At 42.8% G+C, this 19,396-nt stretch overlaps 1 protein-coding gene across 2 annotated transcripts in view; it reads right to left on the bottom strand.

Moving 5' to 3' along the window:
- Positions 1 to 19,396, bottom strand: part of COL5A1 (collagen type V alpha 1 chain) — a 171,880-nt gene that overhangs the window by 15,733 nt on the left and 136,751 nt on the right. For both annotated transcript variants that reach the window (XM_053374941.1, XM_053374940.1), the window contains exons 39-58: positions 18,496 to 18,603; positions 17,987 to 18,076; positions 17,343 to 17,396; positions 16,144 to 16,251; positions 13,360 to 13,467; positions 12,689 to 12,742; positions 11,436 to 11,489; positions 10,709 to 10,816; positions 10,560 to 10,613; positions 10,348 to 10,455; positions 9,483 to 9,536; positions 8,506 to 8,613; positions 7,545 to 7,598; positions 5,001 to 5,054; positions 4,518 to 4,571; positions 3,603 to 3,656; positions 3,387 to 3,494; positions 3,042 to 3,095; positions 883 to 936; positions 397 to 504 (exon numbers count right to left, since the gene is read on the bottom strand). In XM_053374941.1, coding sequence (XP_053230916.1) covers positions 397 to 504; positions 883 to 936; positions 3,042 to 3,095; positions 3,387 to 3,494; positions 3,603 to 3,656; positions 4,518 to 4,571; positions 5,001 to 5,054; positions 7,545 to 7,598; positions 8,506 to 8,613; positions 9,483 to 9,536; positions 10,348 to 10,455; positions 10,560 to 10,613; positions 10,709 to 10,816; positions 11,436 to 11,489; positions 12,689 to 12,742; positions 13,360 to 13,467; positions 16,144 to 16,251; positions 17,343 to 17,396; positions 17,987 to 18,076; positions 18,496 to 18,603 — 1,548 coding nt within the window. The remainder of the gene's footprint in view (positions 1 to 396; positions 505 to 882; positions 937 to 3,041; positions 3,096 to 3,386; positions 3,495 to 3,602; positions 3,657 to 4,517; positions 4,572 to 5,000; positions 5,055 to 7,544; positions 7,599 to 8,505; positions 8,614 to 9,482; positions 9,537 to 10,347; positions 10,456 to 10,559; positions 10,614 to 10,708; positions 10,817 to 11,435; positions 11,490 to 12,688; positions 12,743 to 13,359; positions 13,468 to 16,143; positions 16,252 to 17,342; positions 17,397 to 17,986; positions 18,077 to 18,495; positions 18,604 to 19,396) is intronic.

The following is a 19,396-nucleotide window of genomic DNA, read 5'->3' as shown; positions in this document are numbered from 1 at the left end:
CAATCTAGCAATTTTATTAATTTAAATTTCATCAGCATCTTATCATGATTTTCCACACACCCTACCCCAAATCAATAACAGTTTTGACAGCAATTTCTCCACATATATTTTTATATGCTATTTTTACTAATGGGTTCTCACATTCCCCCCACAAATGCATTTCTTGTACAAGTTGTTTGGTTTGAGAAGTGCATTGCAAAATATAGGAATGTGGAAATTTGAAGGATAGCTGCACAGTGTATTGGTATCAGTAGTGCAGATTAGATAGCTTCTCATTAAAACACAAGCAAAAATCAAATTTCTCCCCCAGTCACCACTTAGAAATCAGTCTTGCTGATTGAACGGAAGACATAAGAATGAGAAAGGAAATTTCCCATCAAGCTCCTGGATGCTCACCTGTTCTCCTTTAGGCCCCGATCCTCCTTGAGGGCCTGGAAGGCCTCGGTCTCCCTTTTCACCTTGCTCACCAGGGGGCCCAATCAGACCAATCAGACCTGGATGACCCTAGGAAAGATCAAATGATGCATTTCAAAATCTCAAGCGTGTGAAGGTAAAGAAAAGCTTATTTATTAAATTTAACACATTAATCAAATTTATATCCCACCCCTTCCTCTCCAAGGAGCCCAGGACAGGGAATGAAAAATATATTAATTAATTAATTGAAGTACTGAACAATTTAAAGCATCTTAAAAAACCATTAAAACACTTTTTTTTTTAAAGAGATGTAAGCAAATCTTGTGGACTAGTGAGCTGGCATGGCCTAGTGGTTAGAGTGTTGGACTGGGACCTGTGTGTCACAGTGCTGTTAGGCCTGGAGTGAGGAATTAACTCTTTATCATCAAAAGTACACTTGCAAGTCTAGTCCAAAATCAGGCCACTTACCTTTTCTCCCTTTGGACCAGAATCTCCTTTCAAGCCAGGTAAACCAGGTGGTCCCTTAAGAAAGAAAGAGGAACATACTATAAATAAATAGCACCAGAGCTTAAACTTGTTTTAGATGGAAATTATGAGGGAGGGGTGAATATGTCAGATTCTGGTTTCTTATTTTTGCAGTCTTTAGTTTGGTTCTCCATTATTTCCACATCAATTTGTGATTTCTATAGAAAGTTCTCATGAAAACACTAGGTGCAAATCTTTCCTGATGTACACATGCCAATTTCACTAATGCATGCATTTATAGGGATAATTTATACTAGCATTTGCCTTTTTACTTAGCTGCCTATTTACTTAGCTGGAAAACGTCACTGCAAAATCTGGAGAAGTTCAATGGAGGGCTGTGTTTCAGTTCTCAAATTGTTTTGCAAAGTGCTGTTAGGAGTTTGAGGGTGGGGGAGGAAGTAGGCTGTATGCAGTTCCTTCTAATTCCTAGATCTAGCAAGTATTAAAATATAAGCCAGGTTAGCTTCCTGGCCTCGGCCTTCCTTAATGGCCCAAGCCCAGTATACCTGAAGGAGCGTCTACACCTCCATCGTTTAGCCTGGACACTGAGGTCCAGCTCCGAGGGCCCTTCTGGCGGTTCCCTCCCTGCAAGAAGTGAAGTTGCAGGGAACCAGGCAGAGGACCTTCTTGGTAGTGGCACCCACCCTGTGGAACACCCTCCCATCAGATGTCAAGGAAATAAACAACTATCTGACTTTTAGAAAACATCTGAAGGCAGCCCTGTTTAGGGAGGTTTTTAATGTTTGATGTTTTATTGTGCTTTTAATTCTGTTGGGAGCTGCCCAGAATGGCTGGGGAAACCCAGCCAGATGGGTGCAGCGTATAAATAAATTATTATTATTATTATTATTATTATTATTATTATTATTATTATTCCTGTGATGTGGTCGCCTCAGTGATGAATCAAGAGAACAAAGGAAAGGGGGCTCTGTGCAAGATAAAATATGAGTGGGGCCCTTCCCTTTGGGGTGTTAATGCTGTGAACCCTTCCATCATAGGCTCAGGTTGTATAAATGAAAATAAACCATATATTATAAAGACACCACAGTCTCCTCTGTGCTTCATTCCAAAAGGAAACACAAACCCTGGCAAGAGCTTGGAACCCCTGAAATCTTGCATCACTCAGAGATGGGGGTGGCATGCAACAGTACGAATGAAGTAGGTTTGCTCTTAAATATGACTTGAATCAAATTTCTCCCCCATCCAGACCCAACTCATCTACTTATACTCATGTTTTCAAAAATGTAAATCTCATAATTTACATTTGGAATCTTTGGAATCTCATAATATTCTCAGATCCAAACCTTCTTGCCACCACCCAGCTCTAGCAACATACATGTTAAAGCAGAATGTGTGGGTTTGGGGTGTGCAGGGATCTAGACCTGTAACAGGCTTGAGCCTGCTTTTATCTTAAGCCCACATCTCTGTTCAAGTATAAGAAGAAGTCAGAATGAAGGAAGGATGGAATGCTGTTTTTCCTGTGTAACTTGTTTCTTGTGGTTTCTTATTAACCAGGTTGTGATAACTTTGTCATCCCTAGAAAAGGTGTTAAGCTCTGTGTATAGGTAGAACACTTGAATTAACAATTCAGAAGAGATGGTGATGGAAGTCTTCTCTAATGCAATTGCTTCTTTTTAATAAAGAGAGTCTTCGGCAGACTTTTAGTCCAACCACAGTGGTGCTTCTTCCACACAGATAAACATGGTTTTGTAAAATACAGCCAAGTTATGCGAGAAAGGAGAGTAGAATTCCAAGCTGCATTTTGACTGCAAATGGGAATACACCCCTCATTTCAAAGGCATGCTGGGCAGCTAAGACTGTAGCCAGAAGCTTCTGCAATAACTTTGCCAGGTTGAGCCTGATAGGAGTTGGGAGTCCGAAACATCTCTGGTAGCAGCCTGGTAAAAGCTGCCATACAGTTTATGACTGCAATGCCCATCATTACAAAGCAGACTTCCTTAACAAGATCAGGACACCTGATTTTGGAAATACAGCGGATCCCAGGAATATGGTGGAATCAGAGTGGAAGTGAACTTCCACAACCATCCCCATTATCAACAAACAAACAAATAACAAAAATCCTGCAAAACTTCCAGACATACCAGTGGTCCTGGAGGTCCGTCTGGGCCTGGAGCACCGGGAAGTCCTTGCTCACCCTGCAAAACAAGGATTACTCATTTTTATTCATTTGTTGAATTTTTAAAGCAAGTTCCATAGTTCAATTCAGGCCAATGCAGAGCTTCTCTGAGAGCTTCTCTTGATACATGGCAACTTTCTATGCCCTGTGTTATGCGGCAGCCTCTGAAGATGCAGAACCCATTCGTGGTTTTTTTATACTGCTTTGACTTCAGGGAGCCAGCACAGAGTCTAGGATGCTGATGTAATGGCTTGCTTCTCTTACAACAGAAGGCTTTCCTATAGATGACCTCTGTGCTCTTAATACTCACCACTGGGCCGGGGATCCCTCGAAGTCCATCTGGACCAGGCTTTCCTGGAGGTCCCTGAGGGCCAACAGGCCCCGTTTTCCCAGGAGGTCCCTCCAAGCCTGATTCACCCTGTGGTGAAAAAGTAAAAGAGAATCAGGCTGTTGTTGGAGGGAAACAGAGGCTGAAGCTGAACATGGATTTGACCTTCTGTACCCTCAATAAAATTACGTTTTTTACCTTGGCACCTTTCTCTCCTTGTCGGCCTTCAGGACCCGCTGGCCCAGGTGGGCCCTAAAAGAGATAAAGAAGGTTGATAAGCAAACAGAATCAGATCCATATGCTCCCTGTGATTCCTGCATTGCAGGGGATTGGACAACCCTTTGGGCCCCTTCTGATTATACAATGATTCTCCTTATATGTAAGCCCCTTGCCTATGATTCTCCTTATATGTAAGCCCCTTGCCTCTATGTCCCTGTGTGTTTCATCCAGTATCTAAGGCCCTGCTCTCTCTCTCTCTCTCTCTCTCTCTCTCTCTCTCCGCCCCCGCCCCCCCCCCCCCATGTCTTGTTCAATGGAAGTATGGCAGCTGCTTTTTCCTCCACTCCATGGAGGAATTAACACTTCAGAACAGCAGATGCTGGGTCCAGACCTGACCCTTTCAGAAGGCCTTTGTCAAGGGTAGAAACCTCTATGTGTAGAAACCTCTCACTTATGTGTGTGGCTGGAATGTAGGCTAATGTGCAAAGGGAAGTCATGTATGTTGCCCTGCCTACTTTTGCCTTTGGCCCCTACCACCTCTGCTGTCCCCCCCCAGAAGGGTTGCTCACAAGGCTGAAAGCCTTCCCCATCCCAGAAGAGTCTCATGTGTGATTCTGATGTTGCTATACACAGGCTGAGCAACAGATATTGCCTCTGTTCACATTAACAACAGCAACAACAACAACAACAATAATAACAATAGAACTGAGCTTCACATTGTCACTCTTGAATTACGACCCATATAGGGGATTGGACAAGAGGATCATTGAGGTCCCTTCCAACTCTACAGTTCTATGATTCTCTGACACCCACCACCATTGCTGGTCTTCCCCTGAAAATTTCTGATAAGCCTTGCCATGAGGTTACAGGACACCACGTAAAACGATAACTTACCCTTTTCCCTGGTGGACCTGAAGGACCTGGTTCTCCAGTTGGACCAGGAGAGCCCTGTATATATGAAAGGAATGTGAGCCAGTTCATCATTGCACCTCTGAGATGATACAGGAAGACGCCAAATGGTTTGACCCCATGCAACCAACCAAGATAGGCCATTAGCTGTCTAATAAAGGTGTCAGGAGCTGGCAGAGCCAGAAGGAGGATGGGTCTGGCAGGAACACAAAATGGGGACAGGACAATACCAGCGGTGCCCAATGGGTTTTGGGGGGCCATCACCAGGTAGGAGGGGAGAGAATCAGATGCTAGTGGCAGGGAAGGGGAGAGGTAAGTACCCCTTGATTTCCTGTCCATGCCCTCACCCCAGCAGGCTGGGCTCATCTCCCCACCGCCATCTCCTTCTCGGGAGGAGGAGGGCAAATGCTTGACAGCTGGTAAATCTGGTCTTTAACAAACAGATGTGACACACAAATGGTTACTCACAGTCTGACCGGGTTCTCCATCATCTCCTTTATCACCTGGTGGACCATCTTGGCCCTGAAAAGAAGACAAGAGATAGATTCATATTCTGCCATCCACCAACTTATAATCTTTGAAGGCAGTCACAGGATATGGAAACCAAGGGTTGTTATGACTGAGTGACTGCTGAAGACCACACCCAGAAGGGGAGCCCCACTGAATAAAGACCCTGATCTCCTTCTCCTTCTGTTTACAATTGCACTGTTATCACTCTTTCCAGAAAACCATGCAAAATTTGTTATATAAAGATCTAATCATCCACCTTGTAACAATGGCTAGGCTAGGCTGGAACTGGTCCAGCACTGGAGACATTATTCCCATTGTACTCTAAAGGGATGGTGGAACAAGGTATGGCTGTTGGTAGTTGCAGGAAAAGTTATGGAGCATAACAGGCAGCTTAGAGGGCTTAAATCCAAAACACTCTTCTCAGTTATTTGCTCTCCATTTGTCATATTTGTTTTGAAACAACGGGGAGCCGTCTTCCCTGCAGATCTTCATTGTCTATTATGGACTGGTGTTATACCTATACTGTACACTTTTGGTCTTTAGATTAAAATCTAAAAAATATCTTGGTCTACCAGATTGCTGTTTCTACAGCAAATGTTGTTTGGGTTTTTCCTGCTTTCTGTGCATTTATAAGCAGCACCTACGCTTATAGTCAAGCTTTGTTGTATGTGTCTTGTTTGTTATTATGTGCTTTTTGTTTATCTGAAAAAAATTCAATAAAAACTAATTAAAAATAAAATATTGCAACCTATGCCAGAAAATTTCAAGAAAAATGGAAACAGGATCCATTAATTGGCAATTGATGAGGGACTTGGCTTGACATTTGTTAATGATATGGAGAAGATTTGTTAATGATATGGAGATATGACATTTGTTAATGATATGGAGATATGGTCATATCTACAGAGAAGACTTGATTCTCCCAACCCAGGAATTCTGGAACTATTGTTCTTTGCAGGGGCGTTAAGAATCTAGCAGTTTTCAGCATTCCAGTTACCACACTATGATTCCCAGGGTTATTTGAAGAGTTTCATATCTTGCAAATATATTGCAAAAGCAAAGATTATAAAATACATGCATGTTTATTGGACAGCAACCTAAAAATGGTTGATTGTGTTCAGTGTTGAAATGGGTTTTGAATTCAGAAAACCCTAGTTTTAAGATAATTGTTGACCACAACTAATTCCACCTCTACTGCTCACCTAGTGATCTCTCAAGGATAGAAGGACACGTCTTATTCCTCTTTAGACTTGCAGTTTTAAAAAAGTCATGTTTATCTCTGAAAAACTGGCCCCAAGGGGGTGATGTAGACACCTCAGACTTTGAATCTTTTGGGGTGGCTGTTTGTGATTGATTTGGCCAAAGAATCTCATGGCTGGCACCTACCTACTAAATTTGATTTTATCCAGCAATGTTCATGAATATTTGATATGTACTGCATAAATATAAGCCTTGTAATCCACCGTGGGATATATTTTATGCTACTCATTCTTTTACAAGTTTTTATATTATTATTGTTGTGCTTCTACTCATTTTGCCTCTATGTCCATATTGATGGTGTTTAGTTTGGTGATATGCTTAGTTTGATGTCTCGTTTGTTATATTTGCACATCTTATTAAATAATCCCTTTAAAAGGATACGATAGATAACAGAGGCTTGGGTAAATATGAAATGCAGAATCATAAACCCGCCACGATTTCACTGGTGAAAATGAAACCATTTTTTGCCTGAGTACGTGGGGTGGAATTTGGCAACAAGGCTTGGTGGATGAAGGCGGAATAGTGTTGTCTGTACTCAAATGAGTCACAAGTAGAGATGTCAGAAAAATTCCAAAGCAAAAAGCAGCAGGAGTGGAAACTTACAATGTTTGCTTATTTGTTCCATACCCAGGACAGAAATCAGCCCAAAGAATATGAAAAGAATCTACTGCTGTTGTTGCTTTGCAGGGGGTTGGACTAGATAGTGCTTTGGCTCCCTTCCAAATGCTATGATTTTATGCTTTTCGTGGACAGATAATATGCAATTGGCCACATCCCTTTCCTCATTTGCATTGTTTTTCCTTTGTATTAAAATACACATGGTGGAATAGTGTAACGACCATTACATAATTGATTATTTAAATTACACATTTTGCCACAGTGAGGCAAATAATGTTGTTTTTTGGCGGAAGACGAACGGCAGTGAAGCGGAAACAGCACTGCATTCAACAGATACATGGCAGAACATAAAATGATGGCTTCTCACATCCCCACTACTTGCTCTGCTCATTACAAGGGAAAATGTCCTCTGTGACCTTCATTTCCCTCCCCTGCAGTAAGGCTACAGAGGCAGTTGAGTAAAAATGAGAGTTAAGTCTTTGATTCTATGCACGCTTACAAGAAAGTCCGTTCCACCAAACCCACCGGGACCTACTTCTGAATATTGCACTGTGAGGCATATTTCAAAGAGGAAACCAGAAGGAGGAAGTTATGCAAATTAACAGCTTCATAATTGGTACTTACGGCTGGGCCAGGTTCGCCTGGAGGTCCTGGATCACCAGGAAAACCAACTGGACCCTACAAAAAAAAATGTATAGAATGAAACCATGTAAATCTACAGTTCCTGGGTGGGCATCTTACAAAGAATGTAAACTGCAGCCTAGAGTATGAGCCACTGATTCAGCAGCACACAGGGTTGTATCAAATATTAGATCTTAGTTGTTAATTCATTTTAACAATATTTAAAAATATGTATTTATATTTATTTCATAAAATTTATACACCACTTGGTTGTTAAAAAACTAACAAATCCTCATAGTGGTTTACAAAGAGAATAAAGCAACAAAGTCATCCGAGTTTACATTCAAATGATAAAATCAGCAATAAATTAAAAGCAGATTATAACGCACATGAACATTCAATGTTTCTGGACAGTCTTGCCTAAACAAAAATGTTTCTAGCAGGTGCCAAAAAAGCATATGGCGAATGCAAACAATGTCAATAGGCAGGGAGTTCCAAAGTGTAGGTGCTACCATACCGAAATACTGTTTTCTTACAAATGTGAAACAGGTATTATGTTAATGGTGCCAGTCAATTGAAAATCAATGGAAATTACTCACTTAAGCCCAATGATTTTAATGGGCCTACTAACATTGGGCTAACACTGGATACAACCCACAGACATCTAGAGCCAATCCAAGGATGTACAGAGACACACCCAGCTCCATACAACAGCTGTGGTTTCAGTTACTCAAACAGGGTATCAGAACATGAGGCCACCACTCAAGTTTGCAAACTGAGACTCGATTCATCAAAAAATTGATTAACGAAACCGAAGCAAAAGCAACCCTTACGAGTGAGTGTTCCAGAATACCCTGCAAACACAATTATTGATTGGCCAAGATCAGTCAGTTATGTAGATATGGGGAAAGCTGTCCTCCTTTTGGGGATCACGGCCTATGAAATCCACGTGGGGGCTACTTACAGGGCTACCTTTGGGACCATCATCACCCGGGGGGCCTTTGGGTCCTGCGGGGCCAGCAGCACCTGAGGGGCCTGCTTCTCCCTTTTCCCCTCTCTCGCCTTTAGGACCCTGAAAATGGAAGAGAAGAGATCACATTAGGCACAAACTCCTTGAAACACCTGCCACTTCAGTTAAAGGTAATACACAGAATCTCTAAGGAAATGATGGAAAGGATCATCCTCAACTCAGCATCTTTATTATTATTATTATTATTATTATTATTATTATTATTATTATTCCTAATCCCCTCCCCATCAGAAATGCCTTGGTCCTCAGTAAAGACAAGTAGTAATTGCTTCTTCTTTTTCTGAAAGACTTCCTCTCCTCACGGCAAAAGACTTCATTAAAGTAAATAGAAGAAATCAATACAATAAAAACAACAGAAGTCCACAAAAGCAGCACAGTATATCTGGAACTTAATATCAGGTGGGCAGAGTAGTTAAGGCCATCAGGAAAGGCAAATCTGATATTGTGAGATGGAGAGGCTACCCTGCGTATCTGCATGTAAGGTAAAATCCCACCAAACAGCATATTTTTCAGTCCTCCTGGCCTTTGGCAACACATAACTGATGAGTTATCTTTTCAGTTAATGTGGGCTCTGGTTTGCTGGAGGTTTTTACGCAGAGGCTGGGTGATTATCTCTTACGGATTCTTTAACTGGGATTCTTGCACTGTAGAGGGTTGGACTAAATGACCCCTGGGATCCCTTCCAATTCTACAATTCTGTGATTCTATTAATTACTTATTCTACAGTAACATAGTAATGTCCTGTATGTCCCATTATCGTGCCTATAGCAGAAAAGTGGATTGGGTTGCTATTGAGGTTATATGAACCTCACACTGAAAACTTTAGACAGGACAACTTCAAAGCCTCAGCACCATTTCATACCATCTTATTTCCAAACATAGTCATTTTTATAAGAAGATAAAGGCCTTACCGGGGGTCCACCGTCTCCAGGCAAGCCAGGTTCTCCAGATTCTCCAGGTTCACCCTGTAAAAATTGTAGGTCAGGACCATGAAATATAGCCATGCCCTTTGCTTTTGATATTGGGAAGAGTTGTACTCTAGCCCTCACCACTGACCTTCCTACCCCACCTGTTCTCCTTTCTCTGACAATCCTGGAGCTCAAACCTCCACCCAGTGGCCTGTATGACCTCACTCTGCAGGAGCCACTCTGGGTATTTTAGAAACCAAACTTCCCAACCCCTCAGACCACAAGCTTGCCTGATTCCATGGTGGCATAAAAGCGTAAGAAGAGCCTTCTGGGTCATGTCAGTGGCCCAACTAGTCCAGTGCCCTGTCCTCACAGTGGCCAACTCATTATGGGAAGCTCACAAGCAGGAACTGAGAGGAAGAGCAGTTCCCCTTTTGCGGTTTCCAGCAACTGGTATTCAGAAGCATGGTTGCCGCCAACCATGGAGGCAGATCATAGCCATCTCTTGCATGACCAGCGAAAGCTGAAAAGAGGAATCTAGCAAGTGTCTTGTCTAGCTTAAAGGTTTAAGTGGCCAAGGATGCTTGAGCAGATTCTCAATCTCCTTGCCGTGACCAGTTCCACCCTTTGATGGTTAAATGGTCCCCTGATGGCCTCTTGGTGAGAGGAACCCTCAAAACACTGGAGCTAACCATACTCTTGGCTTTCCTTCAGATGTCTCTCCCTCTGAGCTATAGCCTAGGCAAGATCCATCACTTGCCTGACTTTACCTATATCCAGGTAATAACATTGCTCAGATGCTCATCTCCTCCTCTCAAATCACCACCCCAAAGGACTTGGGCATAGAGATGAGACAAAGATAGGTTACCTTCTCGCCGACAGATCCAGGATTTCCAATCCCACCTGGTGGACCTTGAGGCCCATCAGCTCCTGGGGCTCCAGATGGACCCCTTGGCCCTGGAGGCCCTGGAGGACCCTGGAGGATAGGAAAAAAGAGACATTTAATTGGTGAAAAAGGTAACCTTTTGGCATAAGCAGACTGCAACAATAGCAACACTTCAGGGAAAATGGGAACCTTACCATTTGGCCAACATCGCCTGTTTCGCCCTTCTCACCAGGAGGTCCTGGTAAGCCCTGTGGAACAGTGTCAGAAGAGTGAGTAGAGCATCTGAATCACACATTTCTCTCCTTCCTCCCATAAATTTCCTTTAACTTGTTTTGGAAATTACCTGCAACCCCACAGGTCCTGGAGGGCCAGGGAATCCTCTTGGTCCTTCGTCCCCTTTCTGACCAAAGAGACCCTGCTGTCCTCGAGGGCCAGGCTCACCATCAGCTCCCTAAAAAACACCCCCCAAAAACCCAACCAAAATGAATGAGGGGATGGAGTAAATCCCTGATGAAGGACATGGTTGGAACTTTTTCAGATCAGGAAGGAAGGACAGATTTCAGCACAGCAAATTTACCCTACTGTGGCTGCCATCTCAAAATGGAGCATGTTTCATTTGGATGGCTGGTAACTGGTGGAAGAGAGCACCTTAAGGAAATGAGTCTCTCCTCTTTTTGTTTCTACAGTCATGTCCCCACCCAGGGCTTGATTTCGGGGTGGCCTTTGAGGTGTTGTGGGCTCCAATTCCCACCACCCCTGATCATTGAATATGTTGACTTTTGGGAGTTGTGGTCCAAAAACATCTGGATGTCACCACATTGGCTACCCCTGCTTTAATTTTGAGGAGAAAGGGTTGTGAGGTCCCAACTCAGCCTGAAGCCAGAAGACCAGATCCTTTAATCCTAGGAAACAGATTGTGACTTTTCAATGGTAGAGGAAGGCACTCTGAACATGATCAGAGACTATGATCTTCACATATTCAAGGATTCCTGGAATGAAGTCCAGTACAGTTCCCACATAAGTGAAGTTTGACAAGATATTGGATGATTGAGAATAGTAGCCATACTTACAGCTGGACCTGGTTGACCAATTGGGCCCTGTGGACCAGTAGGGCCTGGTGGACCCTGGAAAAAAAGAGATGCATGCTCAGTGAAATGACCAGGGGATAGCAAGCTGCCTACTTGCAAACGACATGTAATTGATTATGTTCTCCCCTACACTGCATTTCCTTTTCATTGAAACAAACAGGGTGGAATGACGTAATAACAAGATAACCAAATTACATAATAATGCCAGGTTCAGTGGAAGATGAACACAAGGAAATGAAATTCAGGTTTGGTAGCAAAATGAAAATAATGCTGCATGAGACCATTATTATTATATACTTCTTTATACTCCGCCTTTTCCCCTGACAGTTCTCAAGGCAGCTTACAGATAAAAACAAGAACTACTAAAAATATATTACAAAAACCATAATTAAAAAATAATTATACACTGATAGAATTAGAACTATATACATATATAAAATCACTTTAAACCATACCAATAATTACAATAAAAACAGCTTGGCACCAGCTCTTTAATGAAGAGCAGGCAGATCTCTAAAGCCTACTGGCAAAGGGAAGTCTTCACCTGCCAACAGAATGAGGAGGGAGCCAGTCTGGCTTCTCTAAGGAGGGAGTTCCAAAGTCTGGGAGCAGCCACCAAGAAGGCCCTCTCCCACATCCCCACCAAGTGGCCCTACGAGGGTGGCAGGACCAAGAGAAGGGCCTCCCCTGAAGATCTCAAAACCTGGGCAGGTTTGGTTGAGGGAATACCATCTTTCAGGTACAGGTGTAAGAGAAATCAATAAGGTTTGGCTTCATGATTAAGGATAATGAACTTAGTGCTGGCCAACAATAAGAGAGAATGTGATATGGAATAAGGATGAGGGTGATATAAGCTGTGCAAAAATGTTCTAACTTGAGTAACCTCAGACTGCCAGGAGAGCTAAAAAACCGCTACACAAACTGAATCTAAAAGATGAAAAACTATTTCTGCAACATTGCTTTGGACACTCTGTAGTATTCCACTATATATGAGGAAGTTAGTCTCTGTGATTTGCGTGACAATGACTACATCCATGTTGTGCACTTTGTAGTGTGTTCAGAGGACTCTGGGTCTCAAGAGTTCAGGGACCTCTCCTAGGTACTTGGAATAAAGAGGAGCATCAGGTGAAGAACAAAAGTTGTCCTGTGGTTTGATTCCCACAGGGAACAGAAAATAATACCTTCTTACAACGCCACTTGCAACAACCCACCTCAAGAGGAAAACCACACCTTACCTGTTCCCCTTTGTCACCTTTACTTCCTTTCTGTCCTGGTTCACCAATTTCACCCTATTCAACAAGGGGAGAACACAAACAGCATTATATTTTGTTAGAGCAATCAATAAAGTTTGGTTTCAGGATTAACGATATTGAGCATTGCTCTGGTCAGCAATCGATAAGGGGTGCGTGCGTGAGGGTGGCATTAGCTTGGTTCATATCCTGCACTAGTTGTGCAAAAACACTCTATCATGTATAACCACAGATTGCCACATAATGCTAAGAAAGCTGATTTTAAAAGGGCAAACTGATTATAGTAACTTGTTGAAACCTTTTTGCAACTTTTGTTAATTTCCCAGTATATTTGCTTGTTGTGTGTCAACCACTGACTAAATCTTTTGCACTTTGTACAATGTTCAGAGTACCCAAGGTGACTCTCCAGACATGCACATCAGAAAACAAAGGGATACCCTGGTGTACGTTTCAAACAATTATCTTGAGGGCTCATTTCCACAACAATGTAGAGCAATCCCTCTGCAGGTTAAACAAAACCCAGTGAGAACATTAGCAAGGAGAGGAGGATATCCTTCACTGGATACATGCTAGATTGATAATTGATTAGTGGCAGGTTTTCCTAACCTGATTATTTGGGGGGGCGGCAGAGGGTGGTATTGGGAAATGTCTCCTACCTTGTCTCCATCTTCCCCTGGTGGTCCAACAGGCCCTGCTGGGCCAGGTAGCCCAACTGGACCTTGGATACCATCACGACCAGCTGGTCCTTGAGGGCCTTTTTCACCCTAAGAAAGGTTAGAGGGGGAGGAGAAATCAAAATCCCAGATCAAATTCCTCTCCACTATATTGACACATGTAACTTGCTCATTTTAAAACAAGCCTAACTCCAATCCTTGCTCTGAGAAATAAAAAATAAAGTAAGATGATGATGGTGGTACCCCACCCATCTGGCTGGGTTGCTTCCAACACATATAAGAATATAACAAAACATCAAAAATTAATAACTCTCTAGTTGTCTCTACCTCAAGAAGATGAGGAGGAGATCTATATCAGAGAGTAAGTAATGAGCTCAGGCAGGATGGATCTCCCCTCCCATCAATGTGCAACTAAAGCTCCCCCCCCCCCTTATATATATATATATATATATATATATATATATATATATATATATATATACACACCCCCATAGATTAAGAAAGCACATATATCAGCAGCTTTATACAGAGTGAGGCCCACTGGTATTGTCTACCCTGACGGGCAGCACCTCTCCAGGATTTCAGGCACAGTATATTCACAGCTGCACCTGGAGTTGCCACCAGGAACTGAACCTGCATGTAATGTGATGTGAAGTACCACTGACCCAAGACGCTGAATAACAATACAGGAAGGTGCCTTACGTTGAGTCAAAAATCAGGGATGGGGAAACCTTTGGCTCTCCAGTTGTTGTTTGACTCCAACTCCCAGCAGCCCTTGCTGCCAGAATGAACAATGGTCAGGGATGATGCAAGTTAATGTACAGCAACATCTGGAGGGCCAAATGTGTTGCATTCCTATTCCACAATGTCTTATCGGATTATATCCATGGTTTTAGGCAAGGAGTGTTTTCCCTAGCCCTACCTGGAGAAACCAGTGGGGATCGAACATGGGGCCTTCTGCATGCAAGGCAGATTCTCTGCCACTGAGCCATGGCCCTTCCCTAAACACAAAGTAAGGTTTTAGTCCTTATAGTTCTCAAGAAAAGGCTGAATTAATTTGGAATATAGGAAGCTGCCTTACTCAGACTACTGGTCCGTCTGGCTCAGGATTGTCTACACTGACTGACCACAGGCAGTCTTCAGGGTTCCAGGCAGGGGGTGTTCCCAGCCTTACAAGTGGGGATTGAAAGTGGGACCTTCTGCGTGCAAAGCAGATGTTCTGCCACTGGGCTGAAGCCTTCCGCAGTGGAAATATTCTGCCGTACATCCTAGCCGAGGTGCTATATTTCAGTGGGCAGATTTTTAGCTTCAAATGTCACTAATGCTTCGTATTGACTGGAGAAGAAATACTGCAAACTTTGAAATTAGCTTAGCTTCTTCAGTTGTCATTTCTGTATTGCATAGGGTTGGACTAGATTGCCCTTTGGGTCTTTTCCAACTCTAGACTTCTATGGCTTTATCATTCTTATGAGTTGCTGTTTCAAAGCATTTCCTTTACTTGAAGGCCTAGATTTAGAGTGTGAGCAGAGAGAGGTAGTTGCCCTGCACTCCCTCCCCCTGCCTGCAACAGGATGAATGTTTGATGTTTCTCTCCTTTCCAAGAGCATCACTTCATCCTCTCCCTTGAATTCCAGGCGCTCTCTGCAGTAACCAATCTGGCATCAGATAAACTACCCATTTCAGCTCTCTGAAAACATTACATATATAAATGCTACGGTGCAGACGTCTGCGACACAGCTCAGAGAGGGAGATTAGTGCCTCAGGCCTGGCTGCCATCTTTCAAAAACTCTACGCCAACACTCAGTTCAAGGTGGCGGACAGGCAGGAGGGAAAAGGCCTTACTGAGGCTGTGTTTTCCACGCCTCTGAAAGTCACAAGCTGTGTGTGGTGGGAAAGAAGAGAGAGAGATCATCATGGCCCAGAGTGGAGTGGAAAGGAAAGCAAGAATAATAATGATATTCTCCTGTAAGAAGGGTCATCAACCATCAACATCAACACCTACCCACCCATTCTGCCCAGTGGTACATCCCCAGTGACTGGGAGCCAGGAGATACACTGCTACTGAACATGGAAGCTCTCTATTGAATTATCATACCTTTAAAACACACACACACACACACACACACACACACACACAGGCTTCTCCCGCACGCATCTCACCACATTACATGTTTAGATGGTTGATCCAAGTTTTAATCTTGCTTAGCCTATTGTGATTTTAACTTTTTGAAAGCCTTAAACTATCGTTCATCTTTTCTTACTGTTTTGTCTTTTTTTGTAAGCTCATTTTGAGGCTGTTGTCTTTTTAGGATCAATCAGTGTATAAATGATATGAAAATAAATAAATATATAACCCAACGTTACAGGCTATTTTGCTGAATTCTGCTGAGATTGCATGTGCTGTAGCCTATTATTTGCGAGTTCAATGGGCCCTGTCCCGTTTCTCTTTAATGTTCAATGTTTTATTATTTTTTGTATATGCTGGTACAAATAATAAAATCATTATTATTACTCAGAGTAGATCCACTCGCTCAGGTCTGCTCATTCTCATTGGCCTACACCAAGCAGAACTTAGGGCATGACCCTTTCAACTCAGAGTTACATCCCTAAAAAAATATTGCCATTCTAAACAATTTAGCTTTGATTCCTGCATTGCAGGGAGTTCATTCCAAGTCTAAAATTCTATTCTTCTAACCACTTGAATCACTTGCAGGATCGGACTACCCCAGCCCCACCCACTGACCGTGATCTGAATGTAAGACTTACCGGGGTCCCTTTCTCACCAGCAGGGCCAGGTGGTCCTTGTGGTCCAGGCCGCCCTGGCAGACCGATGGGGCCGGCTGAGCCAGCAGGACCTCGCTCACCAGGAGAGCCCTGGATGAGAGGATGGAGAGAGGGTTGGTGGACATTCAACAACAAGACAAAGGCTGCTATGAAACCATCAAAAATAATGTGAGTGTGAACAGCATTTGCTAACTTCAGGTTCAGTGATCTCTTTCAGGCTGCTTGCAGACCTGGAGCCCTCTTTAGTGAGGGGATGGGGACCAGAGCATAAGAGCACTCTTCCCTCCTGTGGCTTCCAGCAACTGGTACTTAGAAGCATTACTGCATCCAGCTGTGGAGGTAGAACATAAGAAGATCTCTTCTGGATCAGGCCAGTGACCATCTAGTCCAGTTCCCTGTTCTCACAGTGGCCAACCAGATGTCAGTGAGAATCCTGAGCAAAAGAGCACTCTCTTGTTTCCTGTGGTTTCCAGCAACTGCTATTCAAAGTATTACTGCCTCTGACTGTGTAAACAGAGCATTGAAGGTTCAAACTCTGTATGAGACAATTGCATATTCCTGCATTGCAGGGGGTTGGACTAGAATGATCCTCAGGGACCCTTCTAATTCTACAATTTTCTATGCTTTTATGCTTCTAACAACTACTAGTTCTCAAAATAGAAAAATTAACATCCATAAACAAAGTATAACGGCTTTTTAAACATCATACTGATGTTTCCATTACATTGAGATCAATGTCAGTTGTTACCTACATGATGTAAAAAGTTACCTAACTTACATTAAGTAGTGGACAGTGAGACTAATAACATAGTATTGGGAAGAAACTGAACTGCAGCAGCATGTAAACAGCAGTGATTGTGACAAATGCAGGTCAAAACCAAAATCACAGCCTCGTTACGCCCTCTACATAAGGGCTACTCTTCTAGCTTCCTAAAGGGTCAACATACTGCTGGCTCTCAAACAAGCATAGAACCCCACTTTATGTAGAATTAATACAGGAAATCCAGTCCTACCAAAGAACCCAGGGCCAGATACCAGATGCCACAGTTTAGGTGCAGCAATTTGCTTTGATTAGAAGATAAGCAAACAAAGAACTGAACAGTCTGCAGCGTTTCTAAGGTGGAAGAATTTGGCTGTTGGCAAATGTGAAGATTCAAGGCAATTCTAAGTTTTGTACTTACTGCTGGGCCTGGGGGTCCAGGAGGTCCTTCATTGCCCTTCAATCCCACAGGTCCCTGCAGGCAAGAAGATGGGAGAGAAAGAGGAGAAAGGTCACCCAAATGGAAAATTAGCAGATGACCAATCAGGCTTTTGTTAGGGGAAGTCAACTGTGTACCAGTGCTTTTTTAAAAACCATTTAAGAGAGAAATATGCAGGCACCCTCAAGAAATATTTAAATGATATTTTTGGCTATCTGACCTCAGCCTTTGATATAACCAACAAAGCTATGCTCTGGCTCAAATTATGGAAGCTAGGGATGGATAGTCGACTAGTGACCATAATTAATAACCTGTGCACTGGAAATACAATGTAAGTTAGAGCAGACAGACAATGTCAGCTGTCAGCTGTACAGTAAACAAATGTGTAAGGCTTGCTGGCCCCTTTTTTGGTTATCATATATATGAATGATATCATTGTCCACTCATCCAATAAAGCTACCCTTCCAGCATTCCCAGGCTCACCGAAAAGGAACATATTGAGGTACACCAATTATATGGTTCTGTCATCTCAGACTCAAACTGGTATGCAGAAACTATTAAAATTGTTTGGGGGAAATTAGCAGAAGGCACACCGTGATGCTTCCAACGTAAGTCCTTTTACTTACGATTGGACCAGGAAGACCCCTATCTCCTGGGAATCCTCTCAGACCAGATGGACCATCTTTTCCAGGAAGGCCAGCAGGACCCGGGTCACCCTGCAAGGAAAGGTTCAAGGTTCAGAATTGGAAGGAGAAACTCATTGCTTATTTGCACAGTTGGATTTTTTAAAAAACAAAAGTTTTGTTGTTAACATTCTGTGTGAGGATTCAAATGTTAGGAACAGAAATTAGTAAAATAAAAATAATAAACAAAATGTATTTTAAAAAACAACAAATCAAGAGGAATTTTTAAAAAAGCAATTCCTATTCCTTGGGCCATTTTTAAAAAAGTTTCTTGTTTTAACAGAGAGAGAGAAATCAAATTGATGAGGGACATCATTAAGTTCTCCCTTATGGTCAATACAGACCAATCCTACCTGGGGAGGGGCTATAGCTCAGGGGTAGGTAGAGCATCTGTTTTGCATGTAGAAGGTCTCGCTCAGGTTCAGTCCTTGATTGCATCAAAACAGACTCACCTTTGTTCCTTCCTTTCCAGCTAACCCAGGAAGTCCTTGTTCACCTGGAGGTCCAGGGGGCCCTGGATGGCCACGCTCACCCATTGGACCAGTTTCCCCAGTAGGACCCTACGAGGAAAGCATAGAGAGTAATTAAATGCACAGAAGGAGACACTTCTTTTCCATATGACACTGAAAGCAAGAACAACACATGCAAAAATACCGGAACAGGAGAGAGGGAGCTTGATCTGAGAGGTATATCAAGCTCTGTGGTTTAGCAAGAATAAGTAAGTCCCAAGTGCTGCAACCTTTTCACATCTATAAAAGTCTGTGCATATTTGTATATTCTGCCTAAGGACTGGGATTGTTTTAAATAGTTATGCAATCTGCAACTGAATGAATGAATACATCTATGTACATCTTGGTGGTCCTGACCTTTCTGCTCCCTTAGCCACTCTCAGACCAGTGGAGAGGGAGCAACAGCACTGAAAGGGCATATCCACTTTTCCATTTGTCCCAAGTTTTCTACTGCTTCTTGCAGTGCAGATTAGTACTGCCACAAGTTTTGTCTGGGATTCTGGGTCCTCATCCCACACCTTCCTCCACAACTATTCAATGAGGCACCCATAGAAGCTCACAATATCCTGTCCATCGCTGTTCCACTTTTCTTCCTTCTTAACCACCCCTTTCTCTGCCCCCTTGTGCCACAGCACTGCAGTGCATGCCCTGTTTTCCTATTGCTCTTTTTCAGAGGTTCTTGAAGTCCATTTTGTTCCTGTGCACATGTTCACAAGCACACAATTAATAAAATAATAATAATAATAATAATAATAATAATAATAATAATAATAAATATTGCCACTTCTCTGGAACCCCCAAGGGGAAGTCAAACATGAGCAAGTTAAAAATAGACTGTAATTTG

The sequence above is a fragment of the Podarcis raffonei genome, chromosome Z (genome assembly GCF_027172205.1).
Source record: "Podarcis raffonei isolate rPodRaf1 chromosome Z, rPodRaf1.pri, whole genome shotgun sequence".
Lineage (NCBI taxonomy): Eukaryota > Metazoa > Chordata > Lepidosauria > Squamata > Lacertidae > Podarcis > Podarcis raffonei.
This window is presented reverse-complemented; position numbering and strand designations above follow the sequence as displayed.